Source organism: Eurypyga helias, unplaced genomic scaffold, assembly GCF_000690775.1.
Source record: "Eurypyga helias isolate BGI_N326 unplaced genomic scaffold, ASM69077v1 scaffold3350, whole genome shotgun sequence".
Lineage (NCBI taxonomy): Eukaryota > Metazoa > Chordata > Aves > Eurypygiformes > Eurypygidae > Eurypyga > Eurypyga helias.
The window spans coordinates 21,585-41,683 of NW_010223607.1; the positions used below are offsets into that span (position 1 = coordinate 21,585).

The 20,099-nt window shown below is 35.4% G+C and overlaps 1 protein-coding gene across 1 annotated transcript in view; it reads left to right on the top strand.

Annotated features, from left to right (window-relative positions):
- Nucleotides 1-275: 275 nt before the first annotated feature.
- STS (steroid sulfatase (microsomal), isozyme S) overlaps nucleotides 276-20,099 on the top strand; it is a gene marked incomplete at its 5' end in the record, with an annotated part of 82,526 nt that continues 62,702 nt past the window's right edge. Inside the window, 5 exon segments of the mRNA XM_010161530.1 lie at nucleotides 276-388; nucleotides 2,061-2,182; nucleotides 4,755-4,877; nucleotides 10,878-11,180; nucleotides 11,183-11,297. Coding sequence (XP_010159832.1) covers nucleotides 276-388; nucleotides 2,061-2,182; nucleotides 4,755-4,877; nucleotides 10,878-11,180; nucleotides 11,183-11,297 — 776 coding nt within the window.

The following is a 20,099-nucleotide window of genomic DNA, read 5'->3' on the forward strand; positions in this document are numbered from 1 at the left end:
GGGTGGAAGGAAAAATTAGCTTTATACCAAAAGATGTAGCTTTATTTTTAAGAAATATGAGAGGGAAAATAACAATTAAAAAACTCTCTTGAAAAAGAAAAGACAAATAAAAATATACAATCTAATTTTCTTCCTACTATGCACTCCAGGGCAATAATAAGAGTAGATTACATTAACATTGAAATTAAAAAAAATAGTCTCTCCATTATGTTTTCCACCTGTTCTTAAACACCAGGAAGAAGATGAGATTCCTTTTATTCCTGATAATTTGGCAGTGTGCCATAAACAGTGTCAAAACACACAGTGCTTCAAATCCCAATGTCATTTTACTGATGGCTGATGATCTTGGTATTGGAGACCTGGGATGTTACGGGAACAGAACCTTAAGGTATGTTGATACATCTGGGGGAGTCATGATTTTATATGGTTTTGTAAAGTTAAAACCCCCAAATAATTCAGAGATTTTATTAGGTTCTTTATAAGTAACCACTTAATAAACTCTCCAGAGAATAGAATATTCTATCCTTGTTTTCTTTACTTAATAAGAAAAGAAGACTTATCTGGTGTATTTATCCCACTGAAAAGTTGCATTATAAAAAGAGTATTGAGCAACTGAGCAAGTAAGGTTAGGTCTAGAGGAGCAAAGTATAATCAACAATTTTCTTTTAAAATATTAGTGATGCTAATACTATGAATTTGAAGCACTCATGATTTGAGAGGAGCTTATCACCAATCAGTTGGGTGAAAAATTGCTTTTTTCCTTCATTTGTCTTCATACTGTAGTCAATTCATTAAAACAAATGTTAACATACCTGAGTAATGTAGCAGTGGTCCTCACTATAGTAGTTACTGCCAGATTAGGTATAATGCTTGTCTAAACAAAATAAAACATTAAGACTAAAAGCACCATCCTGTCAAATGTTAAATACTCTTGGTCCTGCTGACGTTAGTTAGGAGTAAAAACTCCTCGTAACTCAAACTCAAAAAAAAAAGAACTCAAGTTACAGCTTCTAGTTTTAAACAGGAAAAAAGTATATACAACACTGATGCTTGGACCACTTATTTCACAAGGACCAGAGGTGCTCCAATATCCATCTTCTCTAATGTGAGAATTCAGAATTACACTTTTGGCCTATGAAGAAATTTCACCATAATGCTTGTTATCAGTATGTGATGTTATAGCTAACAAAGTATTCTGTAGGAAAATTAATGTTTCTGACTGTTCAGACTTAGATAATGGGAGCACTAGTGTGCCTCGAGGCCATAGTCATTATTCTCCTAGGTCAGGGATCTATTAGAACATGCTGCAGCTCCTGGCCAGTCTGCATTCCTAGTTTTTTTTTTTTTTTTTCTGTAGAACCAAGGGCATAGGATTTCTTCTTGCAGGAAGAAATTTTCAAATTTTCATCTGCATGATGAGCCAGGTAACAGCCAAGTTTCCTATACAGATATGAAAATGTGGATGTGCTCCTGGGTCTAACATTGCAGACATAGTCATGTCAAGACATGTAAACATCATTCATATAGAGTCTAACACAGAGTCATAACTGTTTGAATCTCCCCTAATAATTGATACCACCACACATTACCCCTACCCCAAAAAACTTTTGCTGGGGAAAGACAGAAGTGAAACCAAGTAAGGAGTAAGGAAGCAAAACCTTTATCCAGTCTCTCCTCTCCCCATTGCTGAAGCAGAAAGATCATGTAAGTAGCAAAGTTACAGTTCTGGGTGAAGAAAGGTATTATAAAGGGTTGCAACACAATACGTCCAGGTGTCACAGTTTAGTATGGGCCATGAAGAGTAGATGGAAGTGGGGAAAAAAGCTTTTTGGCACAATGCCACAATTTTTCAGTTCAGTGTTGGCACCTAATGTAAAAATTTTTGACACAATAATGTTTAGAATTGCAAGACCACCAAGGTTTTGATAATTTGCAAATAGTCAATCTTAACTTGATTTTCCTGATAGGTTTTGCCTCGCATGCCTCGATCTCACCATGCACCTTTCCTATTAATCATCTTTATGTGTTCTTTCTTTTTTTCCATGCTTATTTTTTTCTAGAACCCCTAATATTGACAGGCTAGCAGAGAAAGGAGTGACGCTTACCCAGCATATAGCAGCATCCCCACTTTGTACTCCAAGCAGGGCAGCTTTCCTGACAGGGCGATATCCTATCAGATCAGGTAAACACCCATTACTTTATTTACATATAAATATCATATTTTATTTGCAGTAAACTGTATACATTTTTTTCCTGTGGCCTTTCTTGTTATATTTGTCATTACTGGGTTAGATAATAATTTCAGTGACTAATCAAGCTCAGCAGTTGGTCAAAATTTGAAATCTTCCATATATGTAGAAAAAAATCACATTTCTGAAGAGTTAACACAAAATTAAAGCTTTTTTATCAAGAAAAAGATTCTTTTAAAATACTGAGGAAAAAAATCTGATCATGGTTATTTAGTGTAAAGAGGAGACAAATTCCATTGACTACCTCCCCTGTCAGAATGACCCTGGGCTCTTTGCCTGCCTCCCCAGTTGCATTCAGGCTGCTCCCAGGATGTTGGTGGGCAGATGAGTGTTGGTCATCACAGACATGGATCTAGAAAGACATAATGGGAGAGTCCCATTTAAATTTTCTGCTTGGGAATTTCTGTTTCTACAAAACCTTTTGGTTTAGACAAATTGTTATGGGTTTGGGGTTTTTTGCAGAGGAGGGGACAGGACAGTTCATTAAAGTATTCCAGCAGCCCTTAAAACCGTGAAGAAAAAAGCAAAAAACCTCCCTTCTTTCTAAGTGTTTTTGTTCCATATCTACCCATACACAGTGTTAAGTATCCTATGGATACATGCATTTAATAACTTCTCTTGCTTTTAAAGTACCTGATCCAAAGCCCATTGGAGTCAGCGAAGATTCAGTCTGTTTATTTTAGTGTGCTGGGACTGAGACGCTCAGTGCTTAGCCATGAAACTTTAACATTCCCTTAACATCATTTTTAGCAAGGATCATTATACATTAATCAGATCACTTGTTCATTAGTGATAAAACATCCTGTCCTTGCTTCTGGGAATGAAAGCAAAGCAAGACTCTGGAGCCTACTTGATACGTTCGTGCTCATTCAAATCAAGTAACAAGCTTCTGCAAAAGTGCCAGCTAATATAACTTGCTAAATTTTCCGCTACATTCAGCTGCACAGGAAAATTTTATATACCTGTTACAGCTATATGGCTATTAATATTTACTGTAGGTAAAGCCACAGGTCACTTTCCATTATGATCTCAGTTCTTATTTCTAAAAAATTAATATTTGAACTGATTTTTTTCTCTTAACTGATCTGCTCTCTGTCATATCTAATAATTTCCATGTAGGTGCAAAAATTGAACTTTGTTTTAATTAAGTTATCAAATTGCTATATATGGACTACCTCCGAACATTGGTGAAGAACAGTAAAGGATTATTATAGAAGATACTATAAACATGGTGTGGAAAAAAATGTTAGAAATTTAAAATTCTTGCTAATAGAGCTGAAGAAAAATATTCCAAAATGTAGAATTTGATGAGACACAAACTCAGATGAAGGTAACGATCTAAAAAAAGTCATGGCTCTATACTTTCATTCTGGTAACTTAATGGAATTACACTGATATCAGTTACAAGATTGAAGTATACAAAAATAAATATAGATATGTATATATGACTAAAACTATGTAAACTGTTGACCAATAAAGCTAGTTGGGGTGAAACACTGAAGTCGACATTTGAAGAGCTCTCTTAAGCTCTCTTTAGGAAACCAGCCTAACGAGTCTTTTTCTCATCTAACCACGAGGGATACCTGAGGGGAGATTCTGGTTGTCTAGATCAGTCATGTAACTTTGGCACTGTAATCATCCAGTTGCATAATTCAGACTTCCTGGAGATACATCTGCACAGATTTGCATAGATATTCTGTGTTCTGTCTGTCTATACTCAGAGCCAGCTCTCATCTGGAATCCTAGTAATCTAATTTTCATGAACCTGAGCTCTCAAGTTCCTCATCCTGAGAGTTGTTTATAAGCTCAAGTTTGTGTTCCTCAGACTCTCAGTATGCAGAAATTCCTGTGCCTTATTTAGATGTTGTCTTGTTAGCTGATACCTGTTGCTGCTTTAATGAACTCTGTGTGCATGGAATCATGTGTTTTCATGCCATCAGAGCACTGGTCCCATTAAAGCTGAGTGCCCCAGACACTATTTCCAGAATCAGACTCTCCTTGCTCTTTTTGATGTCATGATATTTACATGCCCAGCTGTAACGCTGCCCTATTTCAACTGCTTTCTCTCAAAAAACCTTAGAGGCTTGTAGAAAACCATGTATGAGCAAAGTGGAAGTTATGGGAGTAGAACATGGGAGTGATGTCGCTCAGTGCTCAGCTCCATTCCTTCCCCATGTACAAAAAAGAAAAATTATGCAAACTCAGCTTCTCTCAGATCGGTTATGCCTTAGAGTATCTACAGAAGGGGCTTCAGCTGTTTATGTGATGGCTGGCCTAACAGTTATAAGCAGACAATTTTTTCTTCATTTCTCAGTTTCTGGTGCCAGTACAGAAAAGACCTTGATCATCTGTACGGATGAATGTATCTGCCTCTTGCAACATTTAGTGTCTGGTAGAAATACATCATTTAAGTGATACCCTAAAACAAAAAGGTGCATGTGGAAATAATCAATGGAGATAGTTTCAGTATGTCACCCAAGTCTCATTCACTTTCATTGTATTTAGGAATGGCTGCCTTCTCACGAGTTGGTGTCTTCTTATTTTCTGCCTCTTCTGGGGGACTTCCTTCTGAAGAAATAACCTTTTCCAAACTCCTGAAGCAGAGAGGTTATGCAACAGCTCTAATAGGTAAAATGGCATACATGCACAGCATTATTTTTTATTAATTTCAGTCAAAAGAACATTAACTTTCCATAGAGGCTATTAAGGGTCTGCAATAAGCTTTTTTCCCCCATAGCATTATGAGTTTATTTTTCTGGCAAAAAGCTGAGCACATTCCCATGCATATGTGAAACTCTGATCAGGTAAGTATGTCTCATTCACTTGTGTAGTTATAGTCTCATTGTGCAAGGTACTGAAGAAACATGGTGCACAATTTAAAGATTAGTCAAACACTTAAAAGGTTTCAGTATAAATATGATTTTGATTGCAACATAGAGACAGCGAGGGATCGATCGCAGGGTACAAGTGCTGGGATTCATTTCACCAGTTTTGAAATACCCATAAAGTAGATAATGTAGTACCTGGGCTAACCATCTGGATTCTCTTCTTAGTCATCAGACAGAATCGGGCATTTCTAGGAAATTTCTCTCATTCTGTGGTAGATGTTTAACATAAAAATATGTTTCTCTCTCATTATAAAAATAGTTCAGACAACTAACTGCAATGTAAATACCCAGTGATGGGTGAAAGGAATCCCACTAGTTAAATATTAAACAGAATTGGAATGAATATCATAATGTATACCTGTACTGGAATTGCCAGGAAACAGTTTCTAAAGGACATCATACTGGAATGTTATTACATTAATTTAGATTACAGACGAACCGAATTATATTTTTAAATGTAAGAAAAGCTTGTGATTTTGGAAGTAACTTTTGTTTAAAGAAATCAGGCTGTATAGCAAGGCTAACGATTCATACCAGTGTTAAAAAAAATCTGAGTTTTGTAGATAACCAGTGTTAATGTTCTTAACTGAAAGTCCTACTTACCTATACCCCAGTCTTAGAAAGTATAAAATTTGATGTTCTCACCAATTCAAAACAGAAAACCAGAAAATCTTAGCTGAAGTATATGTAGTGCAGGTGCATTTGAACCATAGTGCAATAAAGCCATTAGTAATTTGTTATGTTCATCATGGAGTTAATTCCTATTGCTCCATATTCAATTAAAGACTGCAAAAAATAATTTTGCTGGTTGTAACAAGCACTGTCCTACAACTGATTTTCTGGGGCTGATCTAGTTAATGGGCTTTTTTAAACTACTTTCACTGCAACATGACAGCTTGCCACTTAGATCTCCGGAAGTTCTCTCCATGATGCCTAATGAACAGTTTTTCCAAGTGGCCTGAATGATAGCTATGAAACCATAAGATGTAATATTACCATATCCTTAGAGTATAATGAAGGCTTCCACATACCAAGAAGTGCATTAAAATTAAGGATAAAGCATATGTAAATGACAGAGAAAAATTATGTTGATTTGAAGACTAGAAAGGCAGACTCTGATTCCCAACCAGCCCATTTTCTGCTTCTGCTGATGCTCATATCACATCATATTGGTCTAGGTCAGGGAGTCTTTGCTTGGTTCAGTCTAACTCAGCAGTTCCCAGACAATTAATTGTCAAAGATTTCACCAGTGATGGATTGGCAAGAGCGTAATTTGAAACCTTTCAGTTCCTCAGTCCTCTACTATCACTTTGGGGTTTTTTCTGGTTTTGGCCAAGTTTTTTTCTCCCCTTTACTCCCTAAGGACCATTTTTTCTTCCTAAATGCATTTTCCTTTCTTTTTTAGGTTTTTTCCTTCCCCTGAATATATTCTCTCTCTTGCTAGATACATCCCTAAATAAATTTTAACTATAAATCTGCTTTATGTAGACACTTTTTTACCTCATTGTTTTTCCCTGTAACACTAAGAAGGTGACATCCAATAGATCTGGTAGGAAGAGACACAGTCTGAAGATCTGCAACAACACCAAATTTTCTCAAAAAAAGCAGATGCATTGAATATGTAATATTTCACCAGTTAAGGTTCAATGTTGTTGTTTTGTAGGAAATAGCTATTCATAATGCAAAAATTCCAGCAAAAGTAGATGGATATTATTCTAATTACTAAAGGTCAACTTTTCCACACTACTGTTATCCAGTATGTGGTCTAGCATCCAGAGAAGTTTAAAATCCACCTATATAGCTTATCTATCTCCAAAGTTTAAAATACTAATGGATAAATGATACTGCCCCTCTACTCTGCTCTGGTGAGACCCCACCTGGAGTACTGCATCCAGCTGTGGAGCCCTCAATATCAGAAGGATGTTGACCACTTGGAGCGAGGCCAGAGGAGGGCCACGAAGATGATCAGAGGGCTGGAGCACCTCTCCTATGATGAAAGGCTGCAAGAACTGGGCTTGTTCAGCCTGGAGAAGAGGAGGCGCCGAGGAGACCTCATTGCAGCTTTCCAGTATCTGAAGGGGGCCTACAAGGGTACTGGGAGAGGGCTTTTTACAAGAGCCTGTAGTGATAGGACAAGGGGCAATGGGTATAAATTGAAATCAGGGAGGTTTAGATTAGATATCAGGAAGAAATTCTTCACAGAGAGGGTGGTGAGGCACTGGAACAGGTTGCCCAGAGATGTTGTGGATGCCCCATCCCTGGATGTCTTCAAGGCCATGCTGGATGTGGCTTTGAGCAACCTGGTCTAGTGGAAGGTGTCCCTGCCCATGGCAGGGGGGTTGGAACTAGATGATCTTTAAGGTCCCTTTCAACCCTAACCATTCTATGATTCTATGATTCTATGAAACTGGGACTTGTATCTTTCCTCCATAATGAGACATTGTAATATTTGGACACATCACAGTAGTGGTATTTCCAATACTAGATTGGTAGAGTCTTTGGAATGGGATTAATAAACAGTTATTAATAGAACATCTTAAAATCTGACCATATTAGCAATATATGCATGTATATTTAATATTATCGCTATGTATTTCATATACATATATTTCTTTTTGTGTCTTGCTCTGCCTCTTGCATCTTATAAGTGATCTGAAGAACACAAAATCATACCAAAATAAATATATCGTTATATACAACTCAGTCTTCACATTGCTCCCTTTTCAACTGTCTGAGGGAAAAGCAGAGGGGAAATAATTTTTATTTTTATTTTTAGCCCTCCAGCATTCTGAGTTCTGAAAAACTGAATTCCAAATTAATTTTTTTTGGCTGAATAGGACTTGCCTCTAATTTCTACTTGCCTTTCATTACATTGCTTTTGCTCTGCAGAGATCTTAATTGTGGCTGAAGGAGAGGGAAAAAACCCCTAGGTCTCAAACTATTAAGGTACTCATAATTTACAGTTAACAGCATAAATTTCACTCAAAATCTTGGTAGAATCTGCTGAAATGCATCTGATGCATGTGTGAAGTGTCCATACTCTGAAGCTTCATTTGGCAAAGAGGTGAGAGCATTTTGCACTGCTCTCACATTCAGAAGAGCCCCAGAGCATAAAGCACATTACAATAATCTGTTTAAACACTAGCTCAAGGCAGGGGTTATTGCCACAAGGAATGAAACAAAACATATGCTGTGGACCCAGTCATCACTTTTTTGAGAGTAGCGCAGGATCTATGAAAACCCTCCACCTTGTCAGCGGTTTGAGAATGGCAATTGTGTCTGTCCGTCACAGCTGCCGATACAATTTGAAACAGTGATTCTGTAGCTTTTCCCAGCTAACCTGCTGTCTGCTTTGCTTGGCTTAAGTTGCTTCTGGACAAATCTCTTTTTGAGGCCCAAGTTCATCTTGACATTGAACAATTTGTTGTGCTTGCTAAAACCTTTTCGATAAAAATAGGTCCTATATTTTTCCCTGTCCTAAATTGTTTGTTGCAAAGTTCTTCTGCCTGGGCTTGCAATGTCTGTTTTTATTGAGTTCCAGTTTAAACAAACTTCTTTATATCATAATAAATGACCTTGAATACATATTAATTTTTTGGGGGTTTCTTTTTTAAATGTTTTTACTGATGTATGAATGTTTTAAGATTGATAGATAACAGAAAGAAAAATAGAATTAAAGCTCTAACATAACATACTTGTGATTATATGTCTTTATGAGATTTCTTTAATGCTCACCTTGCTGCACATCTGGCTTTATGATTATTCCATAAAGACAGTCATGTAAACCTAAGGAAAACATTGAAGCTTTTTTTTTTTCCCCAGAATCTGTGTCTTTGCTTGCTGGGAATGAAATTCAGAGTGGCAGTCTTAGCTAGCACTTTATGGCACCATTATAATATCTAAAAATGCAGTACAGTGGTCTGCATTGCTGTTTCTGTAATCGGACACAATAATGTTCACTGGATTGTGTCAAAAGTACTGACAAGAGCCACTCTGCCCACAGCAAGCAGAATAGCACCTCAAGTGACACCTGACAGTCAATGGGAAAACTTTGGATGCGATGAGAAAGCTGTAGAGCCCTTCATTTCACTGGCACAGAAAGCAGACCTGAAAATGCTTTCATGCCTGCTTCTATGATGTACAGAAAGTGTTTGTAACCAAAGACCATGAAGAGATTTATGAGAAGAACTGCTCTCAACTAAGCATTTATTTGGGCTCAAGATTTCTGTGGTATTTTTTTCTCCACCTTTACTGACGGGCACACAGCATTCCCATCCCATACGCTTGTTCTGTTGTTTGTGAAAGATAAATAATGACATTGAACCCATTTTCTAAGTACTATTACAAAAAATCAGAACTCTCACCCATCTTCCCCTGCTTGGTACCTGCATTTGTCATTTCCGAAGGCAGAAGTGCAGGATGAATATGCTGCTCTCTAGACTCAGGAGATGCTCAGGACTGCCTACATCGGGGCTCTTTCTTACAGATGGGTGAAAGTTGGGATGATTCTGGAAAGAGGGCAATTCTGTATAAGCTTTTTACCTTTTATGTACTTTCTACTGTATCCTGAAGTGTCTAGAGCAAACTTTCAAATTTCTTTCACTAGGTTATAGGGTTTAGGACTTACTGGGTTTGCAGCGGTTTTTTTGTTTCTTTCTTTTAAGATCACAAGCCCTGAGTTATGCTGGTCATGTTCAAATATCTGATTCAGAAAAAATAAATAATATTTGGCCCAACAATACATATTTTCATCTGTTTTGTCAGGGGTGGCACATTTTGTTTGTCAAATATTCAACACATTTCCATGCTGAGACCAAAGAGCATAGCTCTAGCCATAATTTCTGTCAATAGGCTTAACTGAATTTGATTTTTTTTTTTTTAATTATGCATTTGAATTTAAATAACGCCTGCCTAACAGTTAGGTCTGTTGCACTAAACGATGCATAACCATATAAGCATATGGTAAGTGGTTGTACCTGAGTCATAGAATAAATTATCTAGATACTTACTGTAATCAGCATGAAAATAGATTATACCACTGTAATGCAAATCAGACTTGCTGTTGTCTTGTGTCAGTCAGTGTCCAAAATTAATGCAGAATTAGAATGTTTTCCTAGTGATACAAAATGCTATGAGAGATACTATTTGGTTGTTCAATTGTTACTGTTGTTTTTTAATATATATTAAAAAATGTGTCATTTTCAGAGATTTTTTTAATCATTTAAATAATAAATGCATTAATAATGTCACTGTTCTTGATTTATTTCCTGTTTGTTACTGGTTTTTTCTTTTATTTATTTTTAAAGTAGTCAAATGTGAATGATTTTCCAGAAAAAATCTGAAAAAATATTTCATAAATCCATATTGGCTCAAGTTAAGAAGGTAGTAGTTGCTACAGAATGGTATTTTCATATGGCTTCTTAACTACACATTCACAAAGCCTTCAGTTTTGGAGTTAGATGTCTGCTTGTGCTCTGTTGCTCTTCAGTGACCTGCTAGCCCACTCAGAACTTAATGGTCTCCATCAGGAGCTGTGCCAACCAAAACAAAAAGGCAGACTTGAAACAAAGTCATTGATAAAGGCATAAAGAAAGAGGAGGTAGAAAATAGGGATACACACAATAAATGCTAGGGCGGGGGAGTACCAGTCAGATAGTGACAGGTTCATGTTTGGAATAGCACACATTATAAGTTTGACAGTTTAACTACAAAAATACTCCCTGTCCTTCTCTCTTTGTAGGAAAGTGGCATCTTGGAATGAACTGTGAAAGCAGTAATGACTTCTGTCACCACCCCCTCAGTCATGGTTTTGATTACTTTTATGGGCTTACTGTGACCAATTTGAGAGACTGCAAACCTGGACAAGGCAGCGTATTTTTAAAAGGAGTTCAGAAATCCCTTGTCATCCCAATCCAAATCACTGGAATCACCCTGGTCTCTTTGGTGATAGTGCAGTACATTGGCCTCCTCAAAGTACCTTTCCAAGCTTTGGGTTACTGCTTGCTAATAACAGCTCTTTCCCAAAAAAAATTTTTTTCTTTTCTCATTTTCGACACTTGAACTGCTTCTTAATGAGGGGCCATGAGATTATCCAGCAGCCGCTGTCCTATGAGAACCTTACTCAGAGACTGACAAAGGAAGCCATGCAGTTTATAGGAAGGTAGGTTTCTAACTGTGTTGAAGTTAATGCTGGCATTTCACAATGACGATGCTTCTGAAAAAGTAGAAAAATTCTGGTGGACACTAGGAATCTGTCATTAAGTATTATCGTCCTTTTTTTTTGTCCTTCAAAAGGTGACTGAAGTCAATATTTTTAGTGAAAGTGACCTTTTTTTTTTCTATCAGATATGTCATAATTTTATGTTCTCGTGCTTCAAAAAAAAAAAAAATTAAAAACCTCTAACTTTTTTAGGACTTTCATTCATGAGTATTTTATGTAACTTGACATATAAAAAAATCCTTTGTGGTGTGGGTTAATTTTGTGAATGCACAATGCAGACTCATTATCCATTACTTTTCTGGAATAGAAAACTGGACTTCATCACTGATTTGATACATCAATTAAATAGCATTCATAAGGCAATATTTTTAAGATACTGTCTTTTAGAGGCAGTCACATTTATGCCAGATTAATTTTGAAAATATTTGCTTTACAGAAATTAGAAAATAAATGTGATTTTGAAAGCTATTTTAATAGCCATCAGATTGGGTAACATAAACACTGGATGTACAAAATCATCCTAAATCATTCTTCAGTTTTTGCATAGTTAGGTACTTTGGTATAGTTGTCACCACAGAACTTTTAATGGGATCAAATCATGAAAGCATATATGTGTATAATCTGAAATTAAAACCAGTATATTTGGAGCAAAAAAATTCAGCCAATTCTTGAAAAATATGCCAAAGTAATTTTTTTTTTGGTCACTTTTGAAACAGGTTGCACTGTTTCTCAAAACAGTTAATTGAAAGTAAAAACATGTTCTAAGACATAATTATTCCCTTGATTACTATTCTGAAAAGTAAGTACGAGGTAGTTACTGTGAATACATTCATATGGTGCCATTGATGAATGAAAGCTTATACGAAAGAATCAGAGGTTAAATTTTCTAGACTTAATGACTGCATGCAGTAGTCATCAAGAGTATTAGCAATAAAAAATGTTTATCTAAAAACTTAATCTCCTACTGCTATTTTTCTATGATTTCTATAATTACAAATATTTGGTATAACCACATCTACTCATCATATGAAAACAAAATGGTTTTTATATCAAATTTCTTAAAGTGAGCAAATCTTCCCAACAATCAACATTCTCATGTATTTATAAACAAACTGAAGCATCTTTATTTCCCCTTGGCAATGGTGATAGATATAAAGATGCCTTCTCATCTACATTCTAACTAATTCAACAGTGAAGTACTTTGTTTACTACAAATACACACACAAACCCATCTTTGAAAATTGTTGAGACATGATTTGCTTTGTGACTAAGCATTTGGTGATTTTAAAAGACTCTTGAGTACATTAACTGTATGTTGGCAGATTCCTCCATGATTTACCTGTATATAATGTGCTTGTAATGATTCATACAGTTTTGGATGTCTCGTAATGTTTCATTGATTTCAGTGTAATTGCAATAAAATGGTGGCCCCAAAACAGGTGAGTTCATGATTGGAAATCAGTGCTAGTAAATAGTAACACTTTTAAGTTAATTGATATTCATAATGTGCACAGTTTTATCACATAGCTTAGTCAGTGTTTAGAACTGGGAAAACAATGTGTCATCTAAGTCAGCGTAGCTTTGTTGACTCAGCTGGAGGTAAGTGGCTTTACGTCAGCTGGGCACTTGGCCTCAGTTCTGTGTAGTTTCCAGACAAAAGTGATGTTAAATTGAAATGAAGGTTAATAGAATATATTCATAATTTGCAATAAACTTTGTTACAGGAATGCTGCAATTATAGTGAGAATTATAACCCAGACAATTCAGAGTCAATGTGAAATTAAAGAATATCCAAGCACATTAAGGTATTGAGAAGCTATTAGGACATTCAGGCAATCTTAACTGTGCCCTATAGTGAATGCACATGCAAAGTATATGACCATAAAAATTGCTTCTGGGGATAGGAATAATTACATTAATATTCACTGAACTGACCTCTCTCATATATTAACGTGAGCAACAAAATCAATATTTGCTTTCACACTCATTCTGACATTATATAGTTCAAGAAAGCTGGAGAATGACATTTTTCAAGGGCATGTAGTGACAGGACAAGGGGCAATGGCTTTAAACTGAAAGCTGGTAGACTTAGATTAGATATAAGGAAGTGGTGGATGCCCCATCCCTGGATGTCTTCAAGGCCAGGCTGGATGAGGCTTTGAGCAACCTGGTCTAGTGGAAGGTGTCCCTGCCCATGGCAGGGGGGTTGGAACTAGATGGTCTTTAAGGTCCCTTCCAACCCAAACCATTCTGTGATTCTATGATCATACCTGTCAACTCCAGTGCACCAGTCTATGACTAGTCTACTGACTTTAGCAATTTGTAGCGGAGTGGCTGTTAAGAGGCAACAAGGTTGCAAGCAGCAGTCAGAGATCTAACACTCCTAAGTGAAGGGCCACCAGGTTTCTGGAAGCCACAATTTCTCCAAAGCATTCTTGTCATGACACTTCCTTCAGCGAGCAGTCTTCCTGAACCCTCCGTTAGCCATATGCTTGACTCAACCCTTGATTTGTCATACAGACTTCTTTTGTCTAGGTAATACAATAAAGTAGCCAGCTAAGTTGTGCACACCGGTAATCACTCTGCACAGGTATACCAGAGTTAAAACAATCCTGACTTTGTAAAGACCAGACTAATTCACCTAAACTGGTTCTTAATACATTTTATCATTAAACTAAAAATCATCAGCCATCATTCATGTTTTAATGGTTAATTGTGTGAACAATAAATATAGGATGAAGCTTGAGTCTTCAACAACACTGCTTTTTCGTATATAGACCTTTTATACTACATATATATAAAATAATATGAATGTATTTATAGTTTTATATATATAACAATTATAACAATATTTTTTTTAATCTATGTAAGTTTATTTTATCTATTACCTTTATTACGTTTATAAGTTCTTCAGAGTTCAGGCAATGGACTTGCTAATATTATTCTCTTTTCTAGTTATTTCTCAGTCATATTGTCAGTTTTATGACTTCTTACGATGTATATAATAATCACACTTTTTATTTTTCAAGTCTTCTTACAATTTCTTCACAGCATATATCTGTGTGCAGTTATACATACTTTGGTCTGGTTTTTGGAGAGTTGGTATGGGTTTTGTTCTTCCTTAGACAAGCATATGTGTACTACTGTTTTCATTTGTTCATAGGTGGATTGAAAGAGAGAGAATACAATATTCAATGCTCAGAAACGACACTGGAGAAGAATATATACAATTACAAGTGTCAGATCTAGTGCATGAAAACAATTCAAATTGTTTGACAAAACAAACAAACCAAATACTAATTTAGTTGCTGACCCTAATTTTAAGTGGGCAGGTAAGCTCAGGGTATGTTCATTCTAATTAATTTTCCCCAGGAGCAAGTGTGTAATATTGCAAACCTATGAGAACACTCTCTAGACATTACAGTATTATTTAAAAGTCAAATGAAAGCTCATTATTTCATCTGAAGTTCCGTGTGGTGGTCACTCGTGTCTTCAGCACGTCTTTAATGACCAGCTGTACAAAGAATCCAAATTTTGAAAATGCCAAAGACCTTTTTTAACCTATCAGAAATTAACAAAACAGAAGTACCACTCTGTGTTACATAATATCTGACAATTTTGGATACCTGATCTCAATTAATAATAATATTAAAAAAATCCTCAACAACTTAATGGAATATAACTTCTGGAAAACAGCATGTGCTTACAAACATATTTTTATTTAAAAGCTGTGGTGAGGATGATCTTGAACAATTTTCAGACAGTTGTATTTTTTCAGTCATAGATTGCATAGCCATAATATTCAAAATTTTGTGATCACAGTTAATAAATTTTGTATTTTATTTTTAGCTATTCTATTTTAGTCCTTGAAACCCTGTCACAGCACATATTCAAATTTATTTTCATCTAGTCTATCAGGCTGTGTTCTAGAGTTTTTCCATATATCACTAGGTCTTAAGATCAGGCAGGTGGCACCTTGTAATAGAGTTCTAGTTCTGAAATCAAGTGTTTTTATGAATCCTACAAGAAGATTCTTTATAGTTCACAGCGAAATAAAAATTATAGGGAAGAGTTTGTGGATCTTTGTATACACATGATATATATGTGCACATATATTAAAAATTGGTAGTAATTTACAAGCCGTAACAACAGTACTGGATCTTCATTGTTTTTTCTCAGCCCTCTGCTGAGAGGTTCCTTTTGAACAGAAGAGCTAACATATTTATTCATGTAACTTAAGGTCATCTGAAAATTAAAGATTTTAGCAATTTACATAATTTAAATATAATTAAGGTACTAGCTAGCTCTGTGATGAATGACAGAGACTGCATTGTAAATGGAACATTTCTAAAAAGTAGATCTGTAAACTAGATTCCAAATTTCTGAAGGGGAGAGGGATTTAGTAGTGAATATATACTGTAGCAGGTGAGAATTTTTTTTTTTTCCCCTCATGCTTATGGGACTATACTTTTTGAAGGGAAGAATAAAAGGTTATATACAAAGGAAATAAAAGCATTATGAATTGTGTACCTTAAGCATTTAAAGAATAAAATAGGCAGGCATGAAATTAGAGATGTCAAATGTATTTTGGCTATTTGAATGGAAGAATTATTTCACAAATGCAGATAGTAGAAACATGTCCCACTTTTAATATCTTCCAAAGTGAGTCAGGTTTTCCATATTTTAATTCTGTTTTTCTTTTTTTCATTAAATTTTCAATACATTTTCTGATTTTGATAAGTTAGCCCCAAGTGGTCTGGAGTTTTCTTTTCTGACTTTGAAAAATTTTGAAAATATGAGATTTGTGGTTTTAAGTTTGTCTTTTAAAAGAGTACGACAGAAATATTAATTCATGCATACATTTACGCTAACAAGGATTTAGGCACTGTTAGCGGTCAGAACAAAAGGAAATCCAGCTTGTAGAAAAAAGTTTGGGTTTGATAAAAGTAAGCAAATGCTTACCTTTTCCTTCTGCAGGAACAAGGATTAATGAAGTGCAGTCAGCCAGTCTAGTCATAAAGAGCACTGTCTAATTGGTGATCTAATCTGGAAGTATAGGCAGAAGCCATGGGGAATAAGCATCGAATGAATTTTTCCACTGTGGGGATGTTGAATATGAAGAATGTTTTTAGTAAAAAGAGAGTTACAGGAGAAGAAAAGCTACCTTTGCATCTGCCTGTATCAACACACTGTTACAAATAGGGCTGAAAATATATTTTCAGGTTATATACTCCAATTTTTTGTTTTCTTTCATTATAACTGTAACTCTGGTGCACTGTGACTATGTGAATATCACATATTCTCATTCAATAAATCTTATTAAATCAGATGTATTATCTTACTGAATCAGATATTATCCTTGTAATAAGTAATATATTTTACCCCTATATCTATTTCAAATAGATCTTTGCAGACTATTTCAGTATTATGGGTGAATTAGATGGAATTTATATGATTTTGGGGATTACAGAAACAATTCAGAATCCAGTTTTAACACAACACGGTGTTTGCCCAGCTCAGGCAAAGCCAGCTATATCTGCTGTCATAGTCAGCTGCTGTGAATCATAGCACCTTCACTGGTACAGAGTGTTGTAGTCTAACAGGTTAAATATGTGTACTTTATGACAGAAGGTGAGGATAATTTCACATCTAGCAAAAAAAAAGTTGTTCCAAAAGGTCGTACTTATCCAACATATTAAAGGCTAATTTAGAATCTTCTGTGAAAAAGTAAAATGGAGCCCTGTCATGTCATTTTCCCATCTCGTTTTCTGGATATAATCATTCTTGAAATCTCAGTTTGATTTGACAACTGCAGGCCAACAAATTCAGAGCCTGTTCTGCTGCAGTGGTCTTAGATTGACATCCATGCACAGAACAGCAAACAAAACCACCCAAGGAAGTTTCAGTGCAGCAAATATTTAGAACAAAATTGCAGGAAAAAAGTTAGAAGACCCATGTGTGAAGCACAAAGTCAGATTAGTTGAAACTTGCTCTCTCACCCACTTTAAAGCTGTGTTTTACAACTCAAGCCTGAACTAAATCCTTGAGTATGTAAAGACTCCGCACAGTGAGTAAGAAGAACCTATTGTTATGCAATGCAGAAGAGTCACCAGCAATGTGATGCATTTAGAATTTTTCAAGATCAGTTAAGCACACATTAAAGAATATCTTGTGTCAAATGTGTGTAAACTCTCTAGCTACATGGTAAATTGAAAAGACTATGTGATTCATGTTAGGTTTAAAATTTTTTACTATATTTGAGTAAGTGAATCTCAGATAATTTGAAACTGAAGTTCTCTGTGTTTGAACTGTGTAAAAGACAGTAGAAATACAGTTTTGAAGGAGCTGTTTGCTGAAGTGGTTCAGGAGTTAACCTGTTATTTTCAAATTTCTCTCCTGCCTACTAGCTGATATTGTCATTCCATTTTCAAGGTCATGGTAAAGGTAGTCAGTTATGATTCTTCTCCAAGAGGTTTGGCAGAAGATAAATTACTGCCTGTGATCTTTTATAGGATATTAATAGGTGACACACTTCTCCACCTGACAGCAAGTTGTCAGTCAGAAGCTGTCAATATGAGTTGCATGGAAGAGAATGATGTAGTGCCCTTCCATATCAATCATTCATTCAATGACTCTTCATGAAAGTTAGATCTTTGTGTCAGTTCAATTAAAAAAGAACCCAAAAACCCAAACAGACTTCAGTTATTATCTCTTGAAAACAATATTTAAAGTGGAGGCTTTTGATACTCAGTGTCTCTGTGACATTAGAACAAGGCAGTTTTCATGAAAAGTAAATTGTGCCTGCACCATTTTATGTATAAAGTAGACTTCTGTGGTGTTTTACACTAGAATTTGTATATTACTCTCAATTCAGTGAACTCAAATCAGTTGAATTTTTTAAAGGAAAAAGTCAACGATAATCCCATGCAGTAAAAAATGCAGGTTGTAAACCAAAAATCAGCTGCCTTGCAGAAATGTTCTTTAATGAAAGGTCAGTGTTACATTAATATACATATGAAATATTAAACTTAAAATATACATCTTTTTTTTTTTTACTTGAAGTGCTTACATGTTCCATCTTTTTAATTGACTCAGAAGTCTTGTTGCTTCAGTAATGAAAGGTTCACACATATAAGATCTCTCAAATATCAACAAACACAATTTCATGGGAAGTGTATATTTAAAAAAAATTGTATTTTCTAGATTTTTTTTTAATCTGTACATTATAATACTAAGATAATACAGGATACATGCACAAATATTTGAGGGGAATTAATTTTGTTTCCATTTTCCCCATGAAAAATGTTCTGTTTATCCTGTTATCTTTTTAAAAAAGGAGAAACTTTTTATGAAGAAGAAGTTGCAGTCAAAAACACAATTATCAAGTGAGTAATCTGGATAAAGTTTTCCCATTTTATGTTTATGTACTGCTGCCTATGCTGGTATAAAAGAGTGCTTTAACCATGCAAACTGCGCAAAAACGGATACAACCAAGGAGAGAGGAAAAATGGATCATAAATGTACTGGATTAAACCTAGTTATTTTTCCTTAAGAGTAATGTATTGGTATCTTAGGAATCCTTCTTATTAAAAATCTTTGTTTTCAGATTCTAAAGGTTAGAATTTGTTTGTTTGTTTGTTTTAAAGAAACAGTCTGTATGTCTTTACTGTTCGTCCCCCCTTTAAAAGCTGGATGAATCAGCTGCATGAGGAAATATATGGTCTCCCTTTAATGTTGATGTGAATCACAGTTATCCCATTATAGATTGGCAAAGGAAAATTTGGTAAATAAAGCCAAAAATACTCTTTAATTATGTGTGTCCTTTAAGTTGAGATTCAGACAAGTTTTCTGGGTAGTGCTTTTGTGATTCAACTGATATTTACAGTAAGTGTAATGTACTACATATGCTGTTGGAGAGTATAGGAGTACATTTGGCTACAACTGCACAATTTTAAGTTATATAAATGATGCATAAGAAAAAATTCTTACTTGAGCTGCGCTTTCACAGCCTGCTGGAACTGATCATAAATATCATGTTGACAGATCACATGCACAGCAAAATTTACCAAGATACTATTACACTCTTCCTTTTGTATCGGTTCAGGAAATAGACTAAAGACAATGGAGACTGTTCATTATTGTCAGTGGAAAAATATTTCTTTGTATTAATATGTACTGTGAGATTACTTGTTCCTTGGTACAACATACTTGTATTGTTGTATAGTGATCACATGCATACACACATAGAGCATTAAATGACAGGAGAAGATTTGGTCATATACCTTAACCCAAGATAAAGAAGGAGAAACAGTACTAATAGACTTGGTTTGACATAGTCAATGATATTATGATATGTTTGACCCTGGTCCTCATAATAGTCTAGTTGATCAGTTTACATACAGTTTTGTGAGGAAAGTAATTGTGTTTCACCAAAGGTGTGTTTTTGAACAGCAATTTTATTTGGGCTTTTAAATATGTACTTGTAAAGACAACTAGTGCTTGTATCCAGAATTTTCTAGGTTTCTGGCTTTAAACAAGTCCTATTTGAATACATATAGCAGCAAACAGTAATTAGTTAGATTTTGTTGTTTATTTTTGCTTTCAATTCAGTATACAATTAAGAATGTCATTTTTGCTCTGTGTGTGTGTGTTCAGGATTACCGTGTAATCAGTTACAGTATTCGTTTTCATCTTCTTCTTTGTTTTTGTTGGGGGGGGGGGGGGGGGGGGGGCGGAGGTGGG